This window comes from Cupressus sempervirens, chromosome 5 (genome assembly GCF_028749045.1).
Source record: "Cupressus sempervirens isolate cs-2001-9-10 chromosome 5, ASM2874904v1, whole genome shotgun sequence".
NCBI lineage: Eukaryota > Viridiplantae > Streptophyta > Pinopsida > Cupressales > Cupressaceae > Cupressus > Cupressus sempervirens.
Window position 1 is genome coordinate 202961275 of NC_143122.1, and position 12324 is coordinate 202973598.

General features: G+C 36.2%; 1 protein-coding gene across 3 annotated transcripts in view; it reads left to right on the top strand.

The window, feature by feature from the left end:
- Window positions 1–12324, top strand: part of MSH1 (MUTL protein homolog 1) — a 255585-nt gene that overhangs the window by 147228 nt on the left and 96033 nt on the right. For all 3 annotated transcript variants that reach the window (XM_089829144.1, XM_089829143.1, XM_089829145.1), the window contains exon 14: window positions 7240–7307. In XM_089829144.1, coding sequence (XP_089685270.1) covers window positions 7240–7307 — 68 coding nt within the window. The remainder of the gene's footprint in view (window positions 1–7239; window positions 7308–12324) is intronic.

Here is a 12324-nt window from a genome sequence, read left to right on the forward strand (position 1 = left end):
TTTTTTTGAAGTTTTTTTTTTTGCCTAAACCCTAAAAACGCCCCTTTAAGTCATAATGCAAGGTCATTTACTCTCTATTTTTCTCTCTCATTTTGCTCTCTCATACTTGTTAGTTTGAAGTAAAGTACTTGGATTCGAAGGAGATCGGTTGGGGAGCTCCAAATGCCTTGCAAGAAGTGTTTAAGGTATGCATTTCAACCATATTCTTGAGTTCTTTCATAGATTATTGATTTATTTTTAGTTTTCCAAATTTTCAAGTTTTTGCGTAAGTATGAAGCATGGTTTTCTTTCATTTTTTTTTTCTAGATTGCAAGAATAGAACAATGAGTAGTCAAGGCTCAGTGGGTGGGGGTGTGGCTGCATCACTAAGCTTCAAAATTGATAAGGGGTCTCCTTTATGGAGACACACAACAAGAGTTGCATAATGTTTTGGGGGTGGGGCATACATATGGAAATGTAATTATTGCAACATACAACATAGAAGCTCCTATTCTTGAGTGAAACTATATTTTTTGGGCCTTGTGGGTGAAGGAATTAACATGTGTCAGGGTAGTGATAAGAAGGGATTACCAGCTACACAGATAGCATTGTTAGCAAAAGAGCAAGATGATGCTGATAGAGCAGTTGCAAAAACAAAACATGGTGCTTCCAAAAGAACAAATACACCAACACCATCATCCAATCAAACAAATACAAGAACACATCCTTTTTTGCCTATGCCAACTACAAATGATGAAGATGAAGACCCATCTCCAGTCACCCGCAAAAGAGGCCCACTAGATAGGGCATTGCAAAATGAACAAAGAGAGGTTGCCGATCACAAAATTGGACGTTGTTTAATTGAAAATGGTGTTTCATTAAATTTTGTGAGATCACCTTATTTTAGGGTGATGGTGCAAGCCATAAGTGAAGCACCCAGTAGTTACACACTGCCTGGTTATGAGAAGTTGTGCACTACCATATTACATGATGAGGGGAAATCTGTAGAGGCTGAACTTCAACCAGTAAGAGATTTTTGGGTTCAATCGAGTGTGTCTATTATTTCAGATGGGTGGAAAGATTGTAGAAACCGTCCATTGATCAATGTTATTGCTGTATGCCCTAAGGGGGCAATGTTCTTGAAGGTAGTTGATTGTGAAGGGCAAGTGAAAAATGCAGAATTTATTTCATGCATTCTCATTGATGCCATAGAGTCAGTGGGTCCTGATAATGTTGTCCAAGTGGTCACGGAGAATGCAAAAGTTTGCAAGGCTGCAGGGATAATTGTGGAGTCTACATATGATCATATCTTTTAGACACCATGCACTGTCCACTCTCTCAATTTAGTGATGAAAGCAATTGACACCAAAATAGATTGGGTCAAAAAGATATATGAGGAAGCTTAAGAGATTCAAATGTTTGTGACAAATCACCACATTTCACAAGCAATTTTTAGGGGTTTCTCGGACTTGGAATTATTGAAGGTAAGTTTTAAAATTTGTATATTTAATTTATAATTGAATATTATTGGATTCCATAATTTTTTTGTTGTTTACATTAACATGTTTTAATTTTTAAATGTATTACTAACTTGAGTTTAACATATTCTTAGGTTGCTGAAACCTGCTTTGCCTCTCACACAATTGTCTTGAGATGACTTGTGAAGCGAAAAGAAGCATTGAAACATATGGTCATTAGCCCCCAATGGGGCATTTGGAAGAATTCCAATACAGCAAGGGCCTTAAATGTAAGAAGAATGATATTAGATGAGGATTGGTGGGGTCATGTGACTTGTGTTGGAAATAACCGATCCAATAATGGCAATGCTTCGCTTTGTCGACAATGATGAGCCATGCCTTTGGGATATTTATGATTCCATTGACACTATGTTGGAAAAAATAAAAATGGTAAGTTCTACGCTCTTTTACAATAATTTTTTATTTGAGAGATATCTAGATTCTAAGGTTTAAATTGACATATTCACTAATCATAATTATTATTCATATCTCATATCCTAGGTCATACAGAGGAGGGAGAATGTGTAATGTCCCCTTTTTAGCATTCATAGCATGATGTTGTCGTTAACTTATTTCCCCACGGTCCCATAGGCTAACCAGGACATTAAAAGGACTTAGAGGCCATTTGGCCTAGATAGTTTCAGTTGCAGGTCTTTCTGAGGGGTTTTGAGGCAACTTTGGACATACTTACTATATATAGTAAGTCATCTTGGACATGGTCGGACATCCAATGGCAGTGGTATGTCGATGGTAATTGTTTAAAATCGACAAGAAGACTTGTTTATCATTGATAAGATTTGTTATGCATGGATAAAGCTATTTTATAAAGTTAAATTTAAATATTTAACTTTATTAATGCATAGACTATAGTTTGTGGGAAATATTTAAATTAAAAGAGTCCCCTTTATTTTATAACACATTGGAGACATAAGTTACATAAAGGGAGTTATGTTTTATCCCACATTGAGAAAACAAAGGATTGAGCTCTTGTGAGGACACTATAAAAGAAATGGAATAGCTTCTTTTTAGTATGCTTGGATGAAGATTAATGTTATGATGTTGGATATCTGATTATCGGGCTTGGAGGACGGAATCCCTCTTTGCTAGCATTCTCTTCGCTGTTGAAAGACACAGTCAGGAGGATTAACGGTGTGTCGAAACACTCTGGGTTTCATTTAGTGTTTTGCTACAGTATAGATGAATAGTGTTTTGCTACAGTGTGCGTGAATAATGTTTTGCTACAGTGCATGTGAATAGTGTTTTGCTACAGTGTGGATGAATAGTGTTTTGCTACGGTGCGCGTGAATAGTGGTTGCTACAATGCGCATGAATAGTGAATTTGCTATAGTACGTGAACAGTATTTGCAACGAGTTTAATGTTTATTTTTGCTGATTTGGGGGTTTGGAAGGCTACCAACTACATCTGCAAAAATACTACAGCAACTAACTCTAGGTTTCTTCTATCAAATTTTTATACTTTTGCATTGTAGTTGTTGAATACGAGATTGATATTTGCCGCAGCATGTTAAACAATTGTATGAGCACATTTACATGGCAAAAATCAATATTTAATTAGCAAATAAGAAGTTTCAGATTTTCCTATATATTGTAGTATGTGTGCCAAGTGTTTGACAAAAATGCTATGTTGAGTTATTAAGCAAATTAATTGATGTCATAAAGTAGCTTGCAAGTTTCTTTATTTGGGAAAAATAGGGGAGGATACTACAGAATGATCCTGAGGACACCCTTTACAAGAAGGTGAAAAAAATTGTTCATCATCAATGGAATAAGATGACCACACCTTTGCACTTCCTGGCATATGCTCTATCCCCTAGGTACTGTAATTCTTATCAAATGCTTGTGCTTATTTTATCCAATGTTTGTGCTATTGATATTTGATAGTGTTCAATTGTCTTTATCCCCAATTACTATAGTGCAGATGTACTTTGCCTTCTAGGTAGAGTGCCACCATTTAGAGATGCAGAGGTTGCAAATGGGTATAAGAGGGCACTAGCCAAGATATTCCAAGATCCAGAGATTGGGGCAATTGTGAGGAGTGAATTTGCTGCCTTCATCTCAGGTGAGGATTTCCACCCTATTGCCATAGCAGACCAAAGCAGGATGGGTGTCATCAAATGGTGGTACCTTCATGGGCAAGCCTTCATGTACCTCCAATCTCTTGCCATAAAGGTCCTACCCCAAGTAAGTTTCTGAAATTAAGCTTAAGGTTAACACACTCAATTCCTTGAATTTATTATTTAATTTATTTATCTTGATTGTATTGATAATTTTTAATTTCTCTTTAGGTTGTCAGCTCTTCTGTAGTTGAGCAGAATTGGAGTGCTTACTCCTTTATCCATTCAGTCAAATGCAACCGGTTGGCTCCAAAAAAATCAGAAGACCTTGTGTTCATTCACAACAATTTGAGGTTGTTGTCAGAGAAGGATCCAATGTACAAGAAGGGGCTCAAAAAGCTTTGGGATGTAGCACTCGAGACTCTTGACTTAGATATGACCATCTGGGATCTTGCTAGATCGACTTTGATTGATGTGGATGATGAGGAGGAGGATTATGAATTTACTATCCCCTCTACTACTAGCCGTTTGGGTTCCTTTATTGATACAGATGCAACAGTTGCAGCTCATCAGTACCCCTCTGATGTGGATTTTCTTGAAAATCTATTTGATGATTAAATCAAAAACTTTAGTCTCGACTCTTGACGCTTTTATGAGTAAATCATGTTACAAACTTTATGTTTAATGATCTATATTTTGAATGTTACAAACCTTCACTTTCAGTAATTCAATGTGAATGTGTTGATTTTCTTTATAATCGTGAAAATAGATTAATTATCATTGATCAAGTATACTAGATTCATAGATGCATAGTAGAATCATAGATTCATACTATGAAATGATTTAGTTTAGAATTATGTATATTTCTCTTTTTTTTTTGTGTGTGTGTGTGTGTGTGTGTGTGTCTGTATATATATATATATATATATATATATATATATATATATATATATATATATATATATATATATATATATATATATATATATATATATATATATATATATATATATATGCACGAATCATAATTGGGGAAAAAAATCCCGAATCCACTGATCTGATTGACGTGCCCGAATTGGATTTGTGTCACAAATCGGCAACTAAGATCTTTATTGATGAGCTTGAGACCTTCCTTAGAGACTTCTCACTCCCTGCTAATGGTTGCTACCTACATCAGGTCTTGATCTCCATTCTCCTGTTTGTCAATGATGTGATCCTTCTAGCCTCCTCTCTTGAGAGTCTTCAGAGGCTTCTTGATGACTTGGCCTCTTTTTGTGACCTTTGTCAGCTCTCTGTGAACTTGAGCAGTACTGGTTATGGTCTTCCACTATTTGAAGATCTCACACTTGTACTTGTACTTCTAGGGTTAGGAGATTGAGATTACCACATCCTATGTGTACCTCGGGGTCAAGTTCTCTAGACCTCGCTTTATTTTGAGATCCACCATCTAGCCTAGATTTAGTATGGGTATGGGCTCCCTTGCTATGCTCGAGAGATAGTGATTTATACATTATTTCAAGGACACTTTGTCCACTTTGTCCCTCCTGGACTCTTTGGTTAGACCAACGATTCTTTATGGCTTGGTGGTTTGGGGGCCTTCTCTTCTTGATTTTGAGTGGGGCTCCATCGAGCACGTCCAGACTTTGTTGCTCTGACGTATTATTAAATGTCATCAGCTCACCCCTCACAACATTATTTTGGCCGAGTTTAGGGCCCATCCCTTCAGGTTGGCTGTCATTTTTGATATGATTTGCTTTTTTCACCGTTTTCGTGGCTTTGCTAAGTTTGCGTGCAAATGCCATAGATACTCTTACTTGGCTTAGTGTTCCTTAGTCACTATAGTGGGTTCCGGTCCAACCTCCTATGCTCGTTGCTGGTTTGTGGAGACTTCTTCGTTGCTTAGCTCAATTGGAATTGATATTGATTGCGTCGTTCTCGCTTGATGCTCCTACTCACCTCCTCCCCTCATAGTAGGAGTTGAACGAGCATGTCAGACTTGACATTTATAGATAATACATCAGTACAACGTGGTGTAAACTTGTCGGGGGGTTACGCTTGAAGATGGCCTTTCATGCTGACCACTTCCTTGATATTCGGGACAGTATTATTGTGCGCGCTAGCTACTTTTCTTGGTGTTGGTGCCATGCCTTATGTATCTCCCTTGGGTCCATCAGCGTTGTCTCCCATTGGCTTCGGATTTAGACAAACCATCACATTCTTAGAGAGGACTGGACTTGTCGTTTGTGTACATTGGGTATGACCGAGATGGAGATCGATTTCATCTTTCATTGTTTGTGGGAGATTCTATTGCTTATTTAGGGAGTGTATGTCTCTTGCGACCTTTTTTAGCTACATGGACCAAAGATGCCTAACATTGTATCTCAGAGAGACTATGCAGTTTCACGACCACACTTTGTAGCTCTTATTGCTCCAGAGAGAGGCCCCGGTTCAACTCATCACCACTTTCTTCTCTCTTTTGTCTTTTGCACGTGGGATGAAGCGGTCATCATGTGCCACCACCACCAATCACTCCAAATCTGTGAGGCCTCATGGTGGTTATATTAGTCAGCAACATCCCCAGCAGTTCTTGGTGGCGGCTATGAGGCCTTGCTCGCTCTAGTTTGTACCCTTCAGTGCTTGAGTTATTTTTGTCGAGGAAGGACACCTAGCCCTTGCCTCATTTGTTTGTTCCTTGCTTCTTGTATTTCTTGTATTTCTTGTTTACTTTTTTCCACACACCATTTGGTGTTCTTGTAGCTGGCGGTCTTTCATCTTGTACGCTAGTTCCGTTGACTATTGGGTGGTCTTTTGTTGGACATTGATAAATGTATCTTATCTTATCTTATCTTATGCAATGAATCTAGTAAGTTTAACATTATTAATATTTTATTATTATATTATTTATTTATATGGATTTATTTTGACAGGGATATCACACTCTCAAAAGGTAGAGGCAGGAAATATGTTTGTTTACTGAATAGAACAGGATTTTACTGTCATATTGCAGTTCTTTGAATTCTATTTTTCTCCAAACATCGGTAAATCTATGCCTTCTATTTGAATTATTTCAATGGTGGTGTAGAAATATGGCATTAAAGGACAGGTTTGGATGTTTGTAATAAAATAACTAAACAATAAAAAATTAGTGACAATTTGAGGTCATTTTTGAAACATAACATCATGGACAGAGCCATCTTTTTTTGTCTACTTTCTATTGCCCACAGAAATACTCTTCTTATGGGCCATTGAATTTTGCTATTTTGTTGGTTTGCATGTCAACTCTCATGAATTCTCAATTCAACTCTAATTTATGTAATGTGGTTATTAAGTGAATATGATGGATGCTAGAATGGATAATTTAAATTTTATATATTTTAATTATTTTCGCTATTCACCTCTAGAAAAAGGCCGCAATCTCCACCTCACTAGAAATGCATTCCTGTCCCATAAACACCATGGAACATAACTTCTTGATTTACAGACAGTGAATGTCACCTTATAGGTGCTTTTCTTTTGCAATACTAATTTCCTTAGCTGGTTGGTATCTTCAATGAAAGCAAATTATGTTAAGAATGATATATTATAATGTATCAGTGTGCACAGTACAAACTTTTGGACAGAAACATTTATCTTTAGATTTGCTAACTTGATAGCATTTACCATGGCAGCTGCATGCAGATTGATGTGCAATGTAACCTGTGCAATTCCTGCTTTTGTATGTGTGCCAGCTCCAAAGGTTTGTACATATGTTGAGATTTGGGTTACAATTCTATAATCACTCTTTTTAATCAATATTTATTCTTTATACTCTGAAATATTCACATTTTTCACTGTGATAGCATGATACTGCTTATTAAGAATTCTTTCAGTAACAGTTACTAATAAAAGCATGGTAACTGGAAACCTGTCTCCCATCCCCAGAGATGTGTCTCTGGTGCTGGAGACTTATCCTGAAATATTCTTGTTTCTTTTGGCTGCCATCTCTCATCGTCTCTGAAGTCTCCCAATCAGAAATTGACATTTCCTGCTAGAAAACTTGGGGAAAAATGCGTCAAAAGGCAAAAACATAAAACAAGCCTGCGTAATGTTTCATGCTGATATTTGGGATGATAGAAAAAGGTTAAAACTATGCAACATTATAGTGATCAGGTCTACTGATAGTGTAGGCTTTTTGAGAGAGGCATAAACAGTTGTATGACTGATTTCTGTAATTTTAATGGTATAAAGAGTAATTGCTTTTACTATTTACTGTTCTTGTATGCTTGATTTATTATTCTTGTTTTCAAAGTCTTCTGTCATGATAATTTCTGGAAAATATGGAATTATTTAAAAAAAATGGTGTCTTCAAGTACCCACATCTCCTATTTTTGGAAATTCACTGTATGTGTATTATACCAGTCTCTGATGTCTTCAAGTACCCCCTTCTCCTGGTAATTTTGCTAATAAGTGTGTTATTATAGTTATTCTGAGAACGACAATTAACTTGTGCTATGTTTCTCTTGCTAAACAATACAACTATATGAGCATCAAATGCTTCTCAAAAAGTACTTACAGCTGATGCAATATAAACCCTATTACACAGATTCACTCTTACAAAGGGGACAGCAGTTGAAGACTGTACTACATTCTAAAACAAAGCTTATGTAATTTTTCATTATCTGATATGTGAAACTAATGTGGATTGGACTTCAGTGCGAGAATCATGGGTGAATAGCATTCCATTTTGGTTGTTATTCTTTAAACTGTCACTTTCAAAAGAGCTTGTAACTGCAGCTGAGTTTAGGTGCAGTTGCCGAATAATGCTATTGACCCTCATGATTTACTTTTTCTATCAAAGGTTTTGGTTATGATAGTGATATTCAGTAGCTGTTGAGTAATTCTATTCCTCTTGTTTTATATTAGGCATCCAATGTTTATGAGCTTGATATTTACCTTAAAGCTTGGATTCAGATGTGTCAGAGACTTAATTGTCTATTTCACTGTTTATAATGCCAATAAGTTTTCTAGTGATTGAAACTTAGTCAAGAGCGACGATTTCATCATGTACACGCTTTGTGGTATCTTTGATGGGATAAATATTGCTCAAAGTATTACACATCTTTAATCCATATAAAAGGCTGGGTTTCATTTATGAAGTTAAATTAGTCCAAAGATGACCTTAATAATAAGAATTCGATCAATGCTAATTTTTTATTGAAATGTTAGTGGCCTCAACACCAGTTTACTTTTGCAATATGACCTTGCCTGCAGTACAGGATATCTAAAGACTAGGCATGTGATTGCTTGACATTTTGTGAACCTTGTGCATTGTATATATATTCTTGTTTCTATATTGCTTTGATGTACTTTTTGGTTGTGGGTATATTTATTATAGACAATTGACATTTGATTGACTTTTTGAATGCCATGATCCATGTATATTGATGATTCTAACATCCACATTTGTCGATCATGACACTTGACAAGTCAAATTCTAAATGATGCGTAGGAAACCATTTGAATAAAAAATACCTATTTGATATTGTTATGATAGTAGTTACCGAGTTTACAGTGAAGAACACCTAAAATCATTATTGGTAATGTTATATTTCTGTTTGGATAATTTTTGCAGGATTTGTTAGTCTTGTAGATGTACCCTTCCTAGGTTAAATCTAGCCCAAAGAGTGAAGAAGACACAATAAATACTGAGAGTAAGGGGGATGAACCAATATTTCAAAACTTTTAAACTTTTTAATGCAGAAAGAACATAAAATATAAATTGAGCAGCTATAAAGGCATTAACACCATAACACCATATTTTTTGTGGAAAACCCTTTTGGGTAAAACACCCTAGTTTATAAAACTTTCATAAACAAGGAACAAAGATCTCCCGTCAAGAAGACATGCTTTGATTCTCAAGAAGCGATAATTCATTTGATCTTCATCTTCCCAATGGTTGTTTGAGAACTTGAGTTCATGTGAAAATGCACCGAGCATTTTGCTTCAAAAAAAGTAGGTGCAAATGCTGATGGGGAAATTTGTTCTAATTGTACATCCGGACATCATTAGGAAGGTTTTCAAAGTGTCAGAGACCCTAGTTTGTGCTGATCTACAAAGGAGAATTCACAACAACTTGAACGAGAAAAAGTTTGATCACATCAAGTTTTCAAATGATAATGGATAATTCATCAAAGAGAGTCAGAGGCTATGAAAAGACGCAACACCATGATTATCAAAGCGAATGCAGTGACAAAAAACACAAGAATTCCTGATCCTGTTATCATCTGGTTTGCATCATCAAGTACAAGGCATTTGCTGAGAATATACAGGGTTGATTCATTCAGAATCAACAATTTTAAGATTCTTCTTCTTCTTCTTCTTTCATGTTTGTAGATTGTAGATGTATTGCATGAAATTGTGTAATAACAGGTAATTTTATTTACATGTCTTTATGACACGTAATCCAATAATTTCTCTCGTTTAGTTAGAAAAAGGTCAAGGTTGGTTGAGTTGCTTTCACTTTTTCCTCGATTGTTTTCTCAACTCCTTTGCATATATAATCAATGCTCCCGCCCTGCCCCCACATCATTGTAAAATCATCTTTATTGTATGCAAGTGAGCTTTGGGGAAATTGTGCAAGCATAACTTTGATTGTGTAGTGCTGTTTTGAAAGAAAAGTGAATACAAAGAGACCATTGAAGCTGAACTTTGATTGAGTGCAAGTTGGAAGCTTTGACTGTGATTTACATTTTTTATCTTTGATTCATGTGTTTTTTGCGTTCTTGATAATAGAGTATAAAGAGTTAAGAAGCAATTGGAGCCGAAGCTTTGACAGGGAGTGGTTATATATAGACTAGGGCTTCATATTTCATTTTCAGGTTTCAGTTCTCATTTGTTTTGGCAAAAAATGGAAATTTATCATTTGTTTACCATCAATGACAATGGCTATGTTGACATGCATTTCAGCGAAGAACTATATAGCTAATCGCCAATAATTTAAAACAATCTGATAAAATAATAAATATGAGAAGCTTAATTAGTGAGAGAACATTCACGTACAAAAGCCATAATTTATGAGATTCTTGGAAAACCTAGGATTGGTGAATAGCCACGGCAAGAAGTACTGCTAGGATTTACTGTTCTCATCAGCCTCACAGAAAAAGTTGAGTACAATGTTTTTGGGTGCCTAGCCAAACAAATTACCAAACCCTTGGTTTAAGAGCATAAACTCTAAAGGATCACCAACTCCTTAACCTGAGCACTGACTCAGCATCCTACAGTGATGCATAGGACTCTAGGGTAAATACAGAATCTGTCAAGACACATTACAAATGGATGAAGACTTTGATCTTACAAGCGGTTCTCATTGCCAACTCTTGAAGGCAACTTGAGGGTATACAAACATGACTACAAAGGCAATTTCAGGGAGATAGCATACAGTCAATGGGATCACTGATTTTTGGGCATTTAGAGCATTAAGAGACATCAAGAAACCTTTCCCAACAGTTCATCTCAACTTTGAACAACAACCAATGGTACTTCCTTTATGAAGTGCTTCTAGGCCTAGTAGCCCCTTTCCTCCCAGTTTTTGGCTAATAACTCTTGAACCCCTGATCTCTAACACAAAAGGAATCCTGATTTAGATACCCATTTGGATGCTAGTCAACATATTTCAATCACAACACAGGGTGTTTTGGAACATACTGATCAATAATTGCCCGTTAAAGGATTTTTAGGCCTAATTATCCCAAATTTACAAAGTAACCCTCTCTAGAATCCCACAAATTTGACTACTAATGATTCCAGAAGTTGACATTTATCTCCAAACTAACATTTTCATAGGTTTTGGGCATCCAATAGGTCTGGTTCAAAACAGATCTTCAAAATTGAGTATTTTCACTATGTTTTCAGCCTGTCACATAGGAAATGCCAGGCTAGGGCTTGCTCCCATTTGCTACAAACTTAATTCCCTACTCTCCAACCACCATAATCATCTAAAGTACTCCCATTTCTTCTATTCTACCGAGTTAGACCAATTTCGAATGGCAAAATATATTTATGTTGTCTTGAAACCCCCATTTCCTAGGGTTCAGGGGCTGTTTTCAGGAAAATCGCTATAACTTTCTTAGTACTTGATAAAAATGGACCAAATTGAAATGGCCCTTGCTGTAAAAGCGACTAAAAACCACTGCTGATCTGTAGCAATTCCTTAAATACTTGGCTAGCAACTGTTAATTGGGTGAGGATGTAATGTCTTAAAGTTGTAGCAACAGATTTACCTCATGTGATTGATGTAACAATTGCAATGAAGTACAATAAAAGTAACAGTATCATAACATTCAGGAAATCTGATTACAATTCCTAATATGAGTATTTATGGTAATAGCTAGCTTCTACAAAATGGTATAACAATCCAATTGAAGCTAATGATTACAACATCTGATTCAAACATAAACTGGACTGTTATCACTAGGGCTGAGCATCTATAATCTGTACTTAATAATAATGTTTTTTTTTGCAATCAAATAAATATCAAGAACCTGAAAATCCTTGCCTCTATTGTTGACACCTACATGAAGCACTGATGGCAATCCTGCAGCCTGAAATATATACCTCTGCACCCTGCTGACAGCCTCCTGGTACAGGCCGTACAGTACGGCACCTGTACTGAGAAAAAAAACTCAATGATGGCAGCCGAAATTACTCCAAACAGGGATGCCTAGGGATGTTTGGTAGTCCCTTAAAAACATTTAATGCAACTCTGAGCCGTTTGT